General features: G+C 35.1%; 2 protein-coding genes and 2 pseudogenes across 2 annotated transcripts; 2 read left to right on the top strand and 2 right to left on the bottom strand.

The window, feature by feature from the left end:
• Positions 1-221: 221 nt before the first annotated feature.
• On the bottom strand, positions 222-521 carry LOC105762289 (protein 108). Its single transcript, XM_012580163.2, has one exon. The coding sequence runs from the start codon at positions 519-521 to the stop codon at positions 222-224; it is 300 nt and encodes a 99-aa protein (XP_012435617.1).
• Positions 522-614: 93 nt separating this feature from the next.
• LOC105762553 (DNA-directed RNA polymerases II, IV and V subunit 6A-like) lies at positions 615-11,054 on the top strand (annotated as a pseudogene).
• A 1,771-nt stretch (positions 11,055-12,825) lies between these two features.
• Positions 12,826-14,851, top strand: LOC105762551 (cytochrome P450 87A3-like; annotated as a pseudogene).
• Positions 14,852-14,937: 86 nt separating this feature from the next.
• LOC105762552 (putative non-specific lipid-transfer protein 14) lies at positions 14,938-15,507 on the bottom strand. The gene is made up of 3 exons (XM_052625320.1): positions 15,160-15,507; positions 15,032-15,086; positions 14,938-14,942 (listed from the first exon to the last, which is right to left on the bottom strand). Exons 1-3 carry the CDS (start codon positions 15,505-15,507, stop codon positions 14,938-14,940), a joined length of 408 nt encoding a protein of 135 aa, XP_052481280.1.
• Positions 15,508-15,960: the final 453 nt, after the last annotated feature.

The raw sequence follows: 15,960 nt of genomic DNA, 5'->3' as shown, positions 1-15,960 counted from the left end.
AATTTAACGTGGTCTCTTAAAAATAGTTGTATGAATCAATGAAGCTAAACTGATTTTTTAAGATACTTTTATTTCCAAGTACTAATTATAACTTTGATCTCCATTGCATTTGCTTTGTCACATATGATGACACACATTACAAAAGAAAAATAAAACTGCAGCCATATATATATATATATATATATATATTCTACCAGTTTGCTTGCATGCATGCATATATGTCAGGTGGCACAATAGAGAGGTGGGAGATTGCATTGAGAAGGAAGTTGAGCAGCAATCCTGAGAGTGCTGCAGAGGCAATCATGTTGCACAGCTTGGAGTGCACCACAACACAGGGAACTAGGCTGGGTCTCGGTGGCACCAGGCACCATAAAGGGTGCGCACACATTCAGGTTGATGAGTTGATTTGTGCAGCTCAGCTGTGCCTTACTCGTTCGGGTCTGCACTGAGGCTACAACCAGAAGCAGAAGCAAAACTGCAGCTTGTGAACTGTGACACACCAGGGTTTTCACAACCGCCATGACTGTTTTTTTTTATCTAAATTTTGGTTAATTTTCTTGGTCAGTTTTGTCTCTTAATTGTTCGTTCATTTGGGATTTTATACTGTTTTATAGATGGATTTGGAGGCTGACGGTCATCCATTGCATGAGTTACCTAAATAACTTTTAGCACATCACAGTTTTGTTGAATTCGGGATAGGTGAAGGCTTACATTTCTCGTTGCTTTGTGATTACATCACAGTAATCCATTGTCCTGGTTAAACTACCAACGGTTTTGAATCGGGATTTTATATTTTTTAATATTTTTTTAGTTTTTAATTTTTATGATTTTTAATAATTTATTTAATTAAAATTGAATCAACAATTAAATTAATTAAACCGAAAATTAATAGTCTAATCAATTCGACCATCAATTCGATTCCAAAACCATGCTAAACAAAACTTTGGTTGCTTCAGACATATAAAACAATTAGTAAATCAACAACTAAAAATAACAATAATAATGGCTAGCATTTTTCAGTGCAGGATATACAGAATATATATTGTAGTTGTGAGATTAAAATTAATTAATGTTAAGATTATATGCTTCGGTTCAAGTGCAACAATAGCAATGAGCTAGTAGTTAATAAGACAATTATTTGATAGATTAATAGTAGAATTTTTTAATTTCATAATTGAGTTTAAAAATGTTATGTATCTTTAATTAATGATTATAAAATAAGTAATAAATAAATTAAACACGTGATGAGTTTTTGGATTTTAACTCTACTTGTAGAGTTGAAAAACTCTATCACCTGTAAATTAAATATCAATCCAAGCTAATATATTATAAGTTTTGGCAACAAGGCCACAAGAAAATCTATAATATAAATAATAAATTATAAAATCAGACTTAATTTGTTAATGAGATTTTGCTCAATGGTAAGATTAAGACTTTAAAAATCTCGACATCTCATATTTAAATTTCATTTTATGAAGATGTGGAATTTTTCTCACATTTATTGTAGTTGATTGAGTTTTTCTTTTAATACATTTCTTACTACAATTGGTATCCCTCAAACCCTTAAATTGGAAGATAAATATAATGTGCATTTAAGCGTATTCAAACGCATATCTTCTATTTGTTACAACAGAAACGATACCAAATGAGCCTCAATTGGCTTTAAATTGAGTTTTTTTTAAAGTATTACAAGTATAGTATAATCAAAGTACAATACAAATATATGTCAAATAATCACAAATATCAAACTATTACAACATAAACAGATTATTCTAATAATTACAAAGTAGAATTAAACTATTACAACACAAACAAATTAATAATTGGTACAATCCAAACCAAACTTGACAAATTTAATTAACTGAACTAAAAATCACACATGATAATTGCACATAATAGAACTTGGAGACTGATACATATAATATACATGGTGGGTCTCGAATCTAAATACTTAATATCTAAAACATCCGCCTTTACCAACCACACCAAGGTCGCATCGGCTAAATTGAGTTCTTAAATGAATTTTGGTATTTTCATAATATAAAATCTAAGAGAACAATGATTAAGTTCATTGCTACTACACAAAAATCAAAGTTTAAACCTTTATCATCCCTGCTTTAAAAAATAAACCTTTTGTCATCTCCTGCTCCAATTTGTAATGTGTAGGAAAGAAAATGAAAACATGAATTTCCTTACCCAAGAAAATAATAAAGAAAAATTAAAAATGGGCGCATGAGGATATTTTGTAGAAGTCAAGGGTAACAAGCTGTATTTTGGCAAACCTGAGGGGCATCTTTATTAAAAAGTCAACGAATGTATGCTTTGTTTTCTACAGTATAAACCTCTTGTATTTTTGGTGAGGGCTTTTGAGCGGGGGAAGCAGAGGAGGGAAAGTAAAAGCTTTCTAAGCAAAAGACTATGAGAATCCACTCTCGCCCAAGTTTCTTTAGTCAAATCTACAACGGCGGGCGATGAATATAATGACATGGATATGGGGTTCTCTCTCTCTCTCTATATATATATGTGTGTGTGTGCGCGTGCGCATATATAGTTCTCTGTATTTTTTTTTTTTAATGCATTTGGTTCGGCCATTGGATTTTTTTTCTAGTTTCTGTTGAAGTTCTGATAAATAAAGGAAAATTTTGAGAAGTGTCTTTTAAGTATTTGTTCTTCAGTTGTCTGCGAATTTCAAAATTTCTAGCTGGGTATGGGGATTTTTTTATGAACTTTTTCTAAGCAATCAAACAAAGGGAGATGCCTTTCGTCTTCTCTGCTTTGCTTTCGTCTTTAATGTCAATATTTCAGCCTTTTCTTTTTAGCTCAAAAACTGACTTTGGGTTGTTGAAATTGCTGCTACAGTTACGAGGATGAGCCACCAGAGCCTGAGATTGAAGTATTGATTTATATATATGAGAAAGAAATGACATATAATTGATAAAAGAGTTATTGTCTAAAAAATTATCTTTATGGTGTTCAGGAAGGAGCTGAGGAGGAGTTGGAAAACAATAACAATGATGTTGATCCTTCGGAACCTATTGAAACCGAGGAAAAAGAAGACCAGGATGCTAAAGACAAAACAACTCGCAAAACATCGAAGTATATGACCAAATAAGAGCGTGCTAGGATCTTGGGCACCCGCACCCTGCAAATCAGGTTTACTTAATAAACTTTAGATTTTTGGGGTATAGTGGATGATAACACTCTAGAATAACGTATTTTTATGTATTAATTATGTATTTATTCTGAGTATGATCCTGCTAATTTGAGCTATTTATGATCTTTTATCTCATAGGGACTAAATTTGAGGCAAAAGTAAAATTAAGGGCCAAAAGCGTGAATTTAGAGATAAAATGGGCCAATGTGCGACACAAGGAAAAGTTGGTGCCAAAAGTGTAAGCATGGAGGACACAAGGGTTGAAATGCAAAAAGAAGAGATTTTATTTTATTAAACTCTATTTTAATTATATTAGGATAATTAATATTGAGATAATTATTAAGGATTATTTTTAGGATTTTATTTTATCTTTATTTATCTTCAATTAAATGTATTTATCTTTTAGGAATTTAAGTAGAATTAGAATATCTCCCCTAGCACTATAAATAGGGGGTGAAGTGACTCAAAAGGGGATCTCATCTTTTTCTTTTTCTGTAAACACCCTCTCCCCAAAAGTCTAGGCTTTTGTTCTTTTCATATTTTCTTTCAATAAAATCTTTATTTTTATTTTATTTATTTTCTTTTCTACCACAACCATGAGCCACTAAACCCATCTAGCCGAAGGTTGTCAAAATCGCCAAAAGGTTCTTGAGGCTTAGAATCAGACTTAGCCTTCTCATTGAGTATTCGTCGTTTCTCAGACTACTGGTGACGCTCCGTCCAAGTCCCTTAAGAAGTAAGTTTTTCAACATATGAAAAGGCGGCCGCTTTGTATGTTTTGGGAAGGTTGCACAGTCGGTTCATTAGCTTACTGCGTCAGAGGTTGGCGAGCCCAAGAGACAAAATGGCGTGGGATTCGCCATTGAGAAGCGTTGATCTAGCATAAGACGATCCTGAAGCGATTGTTAGCTAGAGTCGTTCCACCAAATCGTAGTCTAAATCATTGAGCTGGTGGTCGAGGCGTCCTCTTCCACTATAATCGGCTTATTTGGTTTGGGAATGATCATCTAAAAGCCGAGGATTGAACCCAAGGCGAACGAGACAACCGGAGGTGGAATTTCCATAAGAATTTTCTTTCTCTTAACTTTATTTTTAATTTCTCGAATTTTCAATTCAATATTCTTAATTTGCTTTTTATTTTATTTTTCGTTTCTAGATCCAACAATTTAATTTCGCTATTGTTTTATTTTTTTCAGAACGCAGTTGTCTTGGGCAAAACTCGCTCGGGATATCACGGAACAAGATATTTTGCAAGTCCAGGTCCCGAGGATTTGACCCTACTTCCCTTTTACTATTCTTTTCATTATTTATTAGGGATAGGATATTTTGGTGCTTCCAACGACGCATCAAATTTTGGCGCCGCTAGAGGGACCGCAACGTACTAATCTTGTTTTTTTGTTTCTTATAACCAGATCTGCTCCAGGTACTCTTGCGTTCGATTCAGAAATTGAAAAGACTGCTAGAGCCAATCGCAAGGAGACAAAGTTACGAAAAAATCAGTCAGCGGTGGTTGGAACTCAAAGTAACCCACCGCCACAAATAGAAGTCGACGACGAAACTGAGTCTAGGGTTAACGAAAACCCTACTCAAACAATTGAAAGTGAAAAAGTAGAAGTCGACTCACCAGAAGAAGTGCTTAACGCTAGGGTTAACGAAAACCCAAATTTAGCACACGATCCAATGGCTCAAACGATTCTAAGAATCGGTCAAGCTCCAATGAACAACCGCCATTATGCATCGCGTATCCTACTATGGATACCGATTTTGAATTGAAGTCGTTTAATCCGATTATTGCCAACTTTTCGTGGGTTACAAAATGAAAATCCCCACAAGCATCTGAAAGAATTTCATATGGTTTGTCTTAGCATGAAACCTCAGGGGGTAACTGAGGATCAGATTAAATTGCGTGCTTTCCCTTTCTCCCTAGCAGATTCCGCTAAGGAATGGTTATTTTATTTACCCCCTGGATCTATTACAACTTGGGTGATCTATCTCGTTTGTTTCGAATGTGTTTTTCCAAGATCTCGGCGGTGAGCTAAGAAGAGAGATCGTTGGAATAAGACAAAAGAAGTCGAGTCCCTTTACGATTATTGGGAGCGATTTAAAAAGTTGTGTGCAAGCTGTCCACAACATGGTATAACAGAGCAATCTCTCCTCCAATACTTTTACGAAGGTTTGAAGCCCATGGAGATGAATATGGTAGACGCTGCTAGTGGAGGAGCATTGGTCAACATGACTCCCCAACAAGCGAGAGACTTGATCTCCACGATGGCTGCAAATTCTCAACAGTTCCGAGCCAATACTGAACCCCCTAGAAGGGTTCATCAGCTAAGTAATTTAACCTTAGAGGATAAAGTTGATAGACTTACTAATATGATGAATTCTCTTATTGCAGAAAAAGCGAAGACAGCTCGATTATGCGGAATATGTGCTACACCTGATCACACAACTGATGCATGTCCCAGTTTGTATGATGATACCACGGCCCATCTGGATGCTGTTGGAAATTTCCCTGGGCCACCACAAAGGCAGTACGACCCCTACGCTAATACCTACAACCCAGGGTGGAGGGACCATCCTAACTTAAGTTATGGGGCCAACCTACGAAATAACCAGCCATACCAAAATCGATTTCCGCAACAGCCGCAAGGTTCAGGTAATTTTCTAGAAACCATGGTCAATAAGTTAGCAGCTAATGTTCTTGATTTTCAGCAGCAAAATCTTAATTTCCAAAAGGAGATGAAGGATTTCCAACAGAAAACCGAGGCGTCTATCAGAGAGTTGACTACATCGATCGAGAAATTAAACTCTCAAGGGAAGCTGCCGTCACAAACAGAACCAAACCCTAGACAAAATGCAAATGCAGTGACGTTACTGGCGAAAAGGTCTGGAATCGATTCATCGACAAGAATCTTGCCCAAGAAATTGCCCAGAAAACCCAAGAAAGACGAACAGTCCGACCAAGCCTCCATTGCCTAAAATTCAACCTCCATTTCCCGAACGATTCAACCAGTGTCGAAGAGGTAAAGAGGACAAGGAAATCCTTAAAACATTTAGGAATGTCGAGATCAATATTCCGCTGTTGGACGCCATCAAGCAAATACCACGGTATGCTAAATTTCTTAAAGAGCTTTGCACCAACAAGCGAAAATTAACGGTAATGAAAGGGTGAATGTTGGTGAGAATGTATCCAGATGTTACAACGAAAAATGCCGGCAAAATGCAAGAATAGGGGCATGTTTGCAATACCATGCAAAATAGGCCACCTAGGAATTAAGAAGGCTATGTGTGATCTAGGGGCTTCTATAAATGTAATGCCATATTCTATTTATGAATCACTTAACGCGGGTTTTTTTGACAAAACAGTGTTATCATTCAATTGGCGGACAGTGCATTGTGCATCCGAAGGAGTCCTTGAGGATGTTACGGTAAAAGTTAACGAGCTTATTTTCCTGCAGACTTTTATGTGATCAAAATGGAGGAGGATAGCACTCGGATCTTGAGATCTCTATTTGGGTCGACGTTCCTTAGTACAAACTAGTACTAAAATTGATGTTCAAGTGGAACTCTCACGATGGAGTTTGATGGGGAGATCGTAAAGTTTAATGTCTCTGACGCCATTAGCCATCCAAGCGAAATCTTGAGCGTAAATCGATCGATATAATTGACTCTTTGGTGGAAGAAAATTTTCATCAATTTATGGAGATAATTCGAACTTGATGAAATTGAATTTGTTAATGAGTTATTATCTCCAAATACTAAACTGTTACCTTCTGTTATACAGGAACCAGAGTTGGAGTTAGAACCCACAGGAAAGGTAAGGAAATTAGACATTCAAGAGTTAAAAGAAATTCGCAATGATGCCTACGAGAATGCTCGCATTTATAAAGACAATACAAAGTTGTTTCACGATAAGAGAATAGCTCAGAAGCATTTTTCGGTAGGACAAAAAATTTTACTTTATAACTCCGTGTTAAAGTTATTCTCGAGTAAGCTTCGATCACGATGGCAAGGACATTTTATTGTTACTAAAGTGTTCACACATGGAGCGATTGAAATAGAGAGTGAAGAATCTGGAAAGCGGTTAGTAGTCAATGGCCAGCGGTTGAAGCCATTTTATGAGAATTTTCAAGCCCACACGGTTAAGAAAATCTAGTTGGAACCACCATAGAACCAATAACGGCGTCGAGCTAACGACGTTAAACAAGCGCTTGTTGGGAGGCAACCCAATTTTTATTTTATTTATTATTATTATTATTTTTTTTCTTTACTTTATTTATTACTTTATTTTATTATTTATTACTTATTTGGATATTAATCAATTTTTCTTCTTTTGCTTAGAAAAAAAATGAAGCAAATCGTTAAGCAACACTTAAAGCGCATTAAGGCCTGACTTGAAACCTTTGGCCAGCAACTGACCAAGCTCATTGCCATCATTTGTGATCACATGGGGAGTTTTTCTAAACTTTTCTACCTATTTATTTCTTTTCGTCCACATTGAGGACAATGTGCTTTCAGTAGGGGGGAGGTACTCTTCGTTATTACTATCATTTTCTGCTGTGATTTTGGTTATTGTTCTTCATTCTTTGTGATTATTTTTGGTGGTGTTTCGCTTGAGGCTTTATTTTGTCCATATTTATTTTTTGGAATCTCCGCCTCTTTTCATGCCCAAGATTTTACCAAGAATTGTCTCTTGTTTGATCTACAAGCATGATTATTGTTTTCGAGAAAATTACGAATTTTTCATAATTGATGCCATCTCCTTTGTTTTATTTTTATTAGAGTAAAATAATTGTGATTCATAAAGTTAACTTTATCTTGCTTTTCGTAAAATTGATCAAGTTTAAATACAAAGTGGACACTTAATATGTTTGCATGCTAAAATATGTTGATGACTATTAAGGTAATTACTAAAACTTATTTTTGACACTTGATTATTATTATTATTTCTCTAAAGTCCTTCAAAAAAAGTTATTATTAATGTCATTTAATGTTTCCGTGGTTATGAGTGCTGACTTAAAACGTGGATCGATCGAAAGTAAGGGGTAGGGTGCTTGGGTTGTCATCCTATTTCGCGTCAAAAGGTTGTGTGGCGTGTTAGATAAAACTCGCTAACCGAATTAATCTTTAAGAACATGTTAATGAGTAAGGGGTGGGGTGCTTTATCATCTCTCTTCGTGTCAAAAGGTTCGATGTGTTCTTAAGAAAAATTATAATAAATTAGAGTCTGTGAAATTTGAGTAACGGGTGGGTGCTTATCATCATCTCTCTTCGCGTCAAAAGGTTCAGTATATTCCTAAGGTAAAAAAAAAATAATAATAATAATTTGGGGACTAAAGGAGGAAACAAATAGGGTGTCTTGGTAGGTTTGGTAATTTACCTAATTTTCATTAAATAATTCAAGTTGATTCTAATTTTTGCGTGTATTAATTGGAAATCTTTTTCTGTTTTACTTAAAGCAAGCTTAGGGTTATCTTTATTTTCATATGCATTTTGGTGATTTTATAAAACTTTGGAGTTGTATTTCTTTTATGGCAGAATCTAACTTTCACAGTAGATAGGAACCATACTTGAGGGCAAGCATGGGCTAAGTAGGGGGATTTGATAACACTCTAGAATAACGTATTTTTATGTATTAATTATGTATTTATTCTGAGTATGATCCCGCTAATTTGAGCTATTTATGATCTTTTATCTCATAGGGACTAAATTTGAGGCAAAAGTGAAATTAAGGGCCAAAAGCGTGAATTTAGAGATAAAATGGGCCAATGTGCGACACAAGGAAAAGTTGGTGCCAAAAGTGTAAGCATGGAGGACACAAGGGTTGAAATGCAAAAGAAGAGATTTTATTTTATTAAACTCTATTTTAATTATATTAGGATAATTAATATTGAGATAATTATTAAGGATTATTTTAGGATTTTATTTTATCTTTATTTATCTTCAATTAAATGTATTTATCTTTTAGGAATTTAAGTAGAATTAGAATATCTCCTCTAGCACTATAAATAGGGGGTGAAGTGACTCAAAAGGGGATCTCATCTTTTTCTTTTTCTGTAAACACCCTCTCCCCAAAAGTCTAGGCTTTTGTTCTTTTCATATTTTCTTTCAATAAAATCTTTATTTTTATTTTATTTATTTTCTTTTCTACCACAACCATGAGCCACTAAACCCATCTAGCCGAAGGTTGTCAAAAATCGCCAAAAAGGTTCTTGAGGCTTAGAATCCGTACTTAGCCTTCTCGCTGAGTATTCGTCGTTTCTCCGCACTACGGGGCTGACGCTTCCGTCCAAGTCCCTTAAGAAGTAAGTTTTTCAACATATGAAAAGGCGGCCGCTTTGTATGTTTTGGGAAGGTTGCACAGTCGGTTCATTAGCTTACTGCGTCAGAGGTTGGCGAGCCCAAGAGACAAAATGGCGTGGGATTCGCCATTGAGAAGCGTTGATCTAGCATAAGACGATCCCACAGAAGCGATTGTTAGCTAGAGTCAGGTTCCACCAAATCGTAGTCTAAATCATTGGAGCTGGTGGTCGTAGGCGTCCTCTTCCACTATAACTGGCTTATTTGGTTTGGGAATGATCATCTAAAAGCCGAGGATTGAACCCAAGGCGGAACGAGACAACTGGAGGCTGGAATTTCCCATAAGAATTTTCTTTCTCTTAACTTTATTTTTAATTTCTCAAATTTTCAATTCAATATTCTTAATTCTGTTTTTATTTTATTTTTCGTTTCTAAATCCAACAATTTAATTCTGCTATTGTTTTTATTTTTTTTCAGGAACGCAGGTTGTCTTGGGCAAAACTCTACCTGGGATATCACGGAACAAAATATTTTGCAAGTCCAGTCCCTGAGGATTTGACCCTACTTCCCTTTTACTATTCTTTTCATTATTTATTAGGGATAGGATATTTTTGGTGCTTCCAACGACCGCATCAGTGGATCTTGTTATATTATATTTTTGAACATCATTTTCCCATCAACAGTATGAATGCTCCAGTTATGGTTGAGTTGGAGGGTGAGACTGACCCACTCGAGGTAAAGATTATGTTAATAACTATATTTCTCATATTTTCTGCTCTCTTTGTTATATTGTTCCTTCTGGAAAATTGGTAAGGCTGTGCGTGAGCTTGATACTAAAGCGCTAGCGGTTTGAACACTTATGAGATTGCCACACTCTATCACTATTGGCAATACATGTTATGTGTATCGGTTTTATCTTGCTAAGGTTTACACAGGATCAGCTTTAGTTTCATTCGGGTGTTTTCCCTTATCGTTCCTTGTTTGGCCTTTACTTGATTGTCACAAGAGCTTTTATTTATCTCCTTTACTTCATTTGCCAGCTTTCTTTCCAATTTCCTGTGCTTCACCTAGATGTTTTATATTCATATATATTTTGATATGTTATAAATGTATATCCATGTTGTAGTTTTATATGCAAAGGTTGTGACATTCATATATCCTTGTCATGTTCTTGTTATTTCTTCTTTGTCTTGTTTTGGCTGATCTTGCATCAGCTATGCAATTTAATAGTCGTAAGCAAGGTTTTTTCTTTTGGTTATGTTCCTGTATACCAAGCTGTATGATTCGTGAGAACGTTCCCTATATATCCTACAAACCAATATTACATTGCTTTTACTTCACTATAACTCTCTTTCTTTTGGCATTTATGATAGATTGCCTTGAAGGAGCTTCGAGAGTGGAAAATACCCTTCACCATTCGGCACTACTTGCCTGATGGAAGGCGAGATTGATCATCTGGCCTTGACTGATGCCATTGCTTTCTACTTTAGGGTTTAGCATGACGGACTAACCTTTGGTATAACATTTCAGTTATGAAGATCGGGGAGTTGATGAGCTGATACTGGAAGACTCGTGGAAGAGACAAGTCGGCGGCGATTGATTCTTTGTCATTTGTCAATGGAGGAACATGTATGTGTCGGTCTTACTTCTTGGATTAGGTGTGCCATAGTGTTGTATCTTATATTTGGTCCTTAAATGTAAAGAAAAATGAAATGAATGCCTTTCAAACTACATATATTATCTGACTGGTTGAGATGCCTGTTCTGCCTTTGACCTAATACATCTATTTTTTTATGTTAAATGTTAATTTTTAATTGATGTATAAGTGTGACATTAATTAATAATTAATCTAAAATAATAAATAGGAATTCATATGAATAGAAAATGTTTTCCAATATTACTATGACTTTTCTTTTTAAGTATGGTAAGACACGAATCTTGATATTTAAAGGACCTAGGGTTTCTATCTTAATTAAACATGTTTATAGGTTGAGCCATCTGTTCAAGTTTAAAAGCTCGCTCAAAAATAGAAAAGTTTAGACAAAATATGTGGCTTAAAAATGGGCTTAAGTATAATTTAAAATTTATTTTATATGGGTTAAGTTTTGGGGAAGATTTTTAGCTCAAACTTGATCTAATCTGAATATATTATGTTATAAAAAATTATGTTAATTATATATGTTAAATAATAATTATATATTTATGTTTATATTAAATCACTAACCCATTAACAATTAAATTTATTACTCAAAACCTAAAAAAACTTACCTAACTAGATAACTCAACTCAAAATATAAAATTTTAAAAAATATTTAATTTAAAAATATTTATTATATTTATTCGTGTTTTTAATATGATAAAATATTTATTATATTTATGGTAGTGTTTTTAATATAAATATTTTTAATCTATTTTAATGTGTCAGAAAATTTTTATTTTAACATTTTTAGTGCATTTAGTGTATTATACTTAAAAAATATTTTTAAATAAAATCTAATCTAAAAAAATTAAATATGAGTAGGTCGGGTCGAACGCAAGTTTACATTTCTTAAATTGGGTTGAGCTTGGGAAAAAGAGTAAGCTCATTTTTTTGGACCAATCTAGATATGGACTTGAAAAATAGGTTTAGATATCTGGCATGGGTTTAATCCGAACTTGGCGTTGCTCATGAGCACCTCTAGTCTTAACCAACAAACCAAGTTTTTGTTGGCCAATATTACTATGAGTTTATCTAATTTAATCATTTTCCTAATTAGTATTAAGATAAACTATAAAAATAATCACTTATGTATGGTATGAAATACGCTGTTGATCATACTCTCATTGGATGGTTTTGAAAGTAGATTTCATATGTAGCATTTTAATCATTATTTCAAATGAAAAATTTAAGTCAAACTAATCCCTATACTTTTTAAGCATTTTTTTTTTATTTTCTTTTTTTTTAACGTTTATAGAATGGTATCTATCTTTGAGTCAACAGTGCAGAATAATACAGCTCTTTGGTAGTTTAGGATGGTTCAAAGATCTAGAATCAGTAAACGTGATTGTGATAAGCTAGCTTGGATAGTCATGGAGAAACCAGTCCAGTGAAAAGGAATATTCACCCAATATTCCATTTCACCATAGGTAAAATCCAATCTAAAGGGAGCCTAAATTTGCAGAAGAATGAACTATAGCCGCCGGTGACAATCGAGATTCAAAAGACGGTAAATATGAAATCTACTTTCAAAACCATCCAATGAGACAATAATGAATGCCGTCAGCCCCCATTTCAGACTAAGATTATGTTATAACAATTGTATTAAAACTTGGTCACAATGCAATGCTATTTATACAGCTGTACCTCTTCTTTACCTCCATTGAAACCAAATATGTTGTATCCCCTGCTTTGCTTGATAGTCTTGTTTTTAAGCATTGTGCTATGGATATACCACTGGGAGAACCCAAGGTGCAATGGCAAGCTCCCACCAGGTTCCATGGGTTTACCGGTTGCGGGTGAGTCATTTCAGCTCTTTACTCTTCAGTATCTCCGATGTTTCACCATTCATCAAAAAGAGAACCAACAGGTTGTGTATATAATGCATGAATTGGTAATGTAAATTATGTAATGACACGTGAGGTTCGTTTATCATTGTCTTAATCGTTTTAAATTCTATATTTTCAGGTACGGTTCGTTGTTTAAAACTAGTTTGGTTGGTCGACAGATTGTTGTTTCCACTGATACTGATGTTAACCGTGTCATTTTCCAACAAAAAGGGAAACTGGTTCAAAGTTGGTACATGGACAGCTTTGATGATATTGTCGGCAAGGAAAATGTTTTATCCAGTCATGGTTTTCTCCACAAGTGCCTTAGAAACTTGATTTTGAACCTGTTTGGCTCCGAGTCCTTGAAAGAAAAACAAGTTTCTGAAATGGAGGAATTAACAAGCAAACATCTGCGGTTATGGTCTTGTCAACAACCTTCAGTGGAATTGAAACGGGCTATATCAACTCTATTATAACTTTGGTTCCAAGTTCCAACACATTTTATTTGATTAAATTTAGCTAAAAATCATGATTCATGACAGGTTTTCTCTTTTCTTACAGATGATATATGATTTTACTGTGAGGAAGCTATTTGGTTGTAATAATGAGAAGCTAAGAGGATGCTATTCAGCTTTCTTGGATGGTTTAATTTCTTTTCCTCTAAACATTCCGGGAACTGCTTACTGGAAATGTTTACAGGGTCGTAACAAAGCAATGAGGGTAATCAAAATCATGTTGGAGGAGAGGCGTGGGACGTTAACAAAGAAACAAGACAAAGATTTTCTGGATGTGGCATTGGAAGAGATGAACAAAGCTGGAACCATCCTATCAGAACAGACAGCATTAGATTTGTTGTTTGCACTTCCTTTTGCTGCTTTTGAATCTGCATCTTCTGCTGTTGTATTAGCTCTTCAGTATCTTCAAAGCAACCCTCTGGCCCTAGCTGAACTGACAGTAAGTCTTGATTGCTATTCTTATACTTGTTGACTTGCTTTGAATAATTGACATGCATGTCTCTCCCACCAGCAAGAACATGAAACAATTTTAAGGGAAAGAGAAACAAAGGATTCCGGGATCACTTGGAAAGAATATAAATCAATGACTTTCACACATATGGTGAGTTTGTTTAACACTATATATATAGATTTCACTACTGTTTCTTCACACAGAGGTTTAATAAATAAATCAATGGCTTTTCATCAGGTTATCAATGAAACCATCAGGCTTGGAAATATTGTTCCTACAATTTTCAGGAAAGTGGTCAAAGATATAGAAATAAAGGGCAGGTTTAAGTCCAATAAACCAAATTCATCTATGTTTAATGTATATATGCTCATTTTGTATGAATTGTGGGTGGTACAGATTATAATATCCCTGCAGGTTGGATCATTTTGGCTTGTACAACAGCAGTTCATTTGAACCCCACGAAATACAAGGATCCACTTACATTCAATCCATGGCGATGGAAGGTGATTTAGTTGATTAGTCCAAAGCTAATTTGAACACAATTTGGTTCTAATATTATTGGATTTAGAAACTAATTAGCATGAAAACAAGCAAGCAGGGGAGAGAATTGAATGCAGGTTCTAAATTCTTTATGGGGTTTGGTAGTGGTGTGAGACTTCGTGCTGGTGCCGAATTTGTGAAGCTGCAAATCTCTAGTTTCCTTCACCATTCGGTCACAAATTACAGGTAATACGAGTAACTTAAAACATAACATTCTATAATTAATGGTTCAACATGTAATAATATAGTACAAATTACAAGTGATTTAGGTGGACAGTGATGAAAGAAGGAATGGCTGTTCGATAGCCGGGACTGGTGTTTCCGGACGGTTTCCATGTTCAAATCTTGAACAAAAAATTCATATGAAGTTGCTGTTGAATGGTTAGAGAAAACCTGGATAAAAAAAAACCAGACATTGATCAAGAACATACTATGAAACAATGATGCTATGTCTAGCCTGCAACAGATGCATGAAATAAACCGAAATTCAGATATAAACGCATGTAACGTGTTTGAATATAATCAAGCAATCATAAATTTCATTACCTTCTCCTTTCAACGCCACATTGCCACCACTTTGTGTACTCATCGTCACGGAACGCTGCATACATTACAATCGGTCATTGTCAAAAAGTGGTAACCAACAGTGACTATTCAAGACATAAAAGATATACATACAAGTTGCAGTCGGTATCAGGGCCGATGGTGAAACCGAGCGGGACACCACAAAAGCCAGGCAACGTAGCGATAGCGGTGGAATTAGAATTGTTAGCGGTAACAAGCCCCATTAAGCACCCACAAAGTGATCTCCTATTGTCAGTGGAATGAGTCATCATGTAGAGGTTCGTGACAGCCTCGCAACATGGTGTACCAGGGTAAGGATCTGGTGAACCGTTGCTGATAAAGGTGGCACAGAACGAGATTAGTTCTGTCACGGTGGTGCACTCGACTGCTGAACCACCTATTGAGGTAGCCCATGAAAGCAACATCAGTACTCGTATCATTGTTCTATGAGCCCCCATTCATATCTGTTTTTGGACCTGTTCCCTGCCAGTCTTTCCAGGTGAGTGAGTATATATCCTTGATTTAAATTTGGGTTGGTGTGCAATGACAAACGTGTGAGGTTACATGAAGGTTGAATGAGTATCTTACTTCTTTTTTTTTTAAGTCCAGTTCAATCAATACAATAAAAGTTCAAACTTAAACTACGGTTAGAAACTATGGGATGAAAATAGGGATTGTATGTATGTATATATATATGTATGTATTTTTGCTTGCATCAACATTACCAACTCCAACTAGTATTTGTCAAACCATTAAGTAGATTTGTTACAAAAGATGCATTTAAATATATAGATTGATCTCTCCATTTAGATTGCCATTGTCTCTTTGCTACCGAGCCTTTTTTTGGCATAAAAATAATATGGTGGGAATGAGATATTTTGCGCACACATATATATTGGTAAAAAGATTCG

The sequence above is a fragment of the Gossypium raimondii genome, chromosome 12, assembly GCF_025698545.1.
Source record: "Gossypium raimondii isolate GPD5lz chromosome 12, ASM2569854v1, whole genome shotgun sequence".
Taxonomy (NCBI): domain Eukaryota; kingdom Viridiplantae; phylum Streptophyta; class Magnoliopsida; order Malvales; family Malvaceae; genus Gossypium; species Gossypium raimondii.
This window is presented reverse-complemented; position numbering and strand designations above follow the sequence as displayed.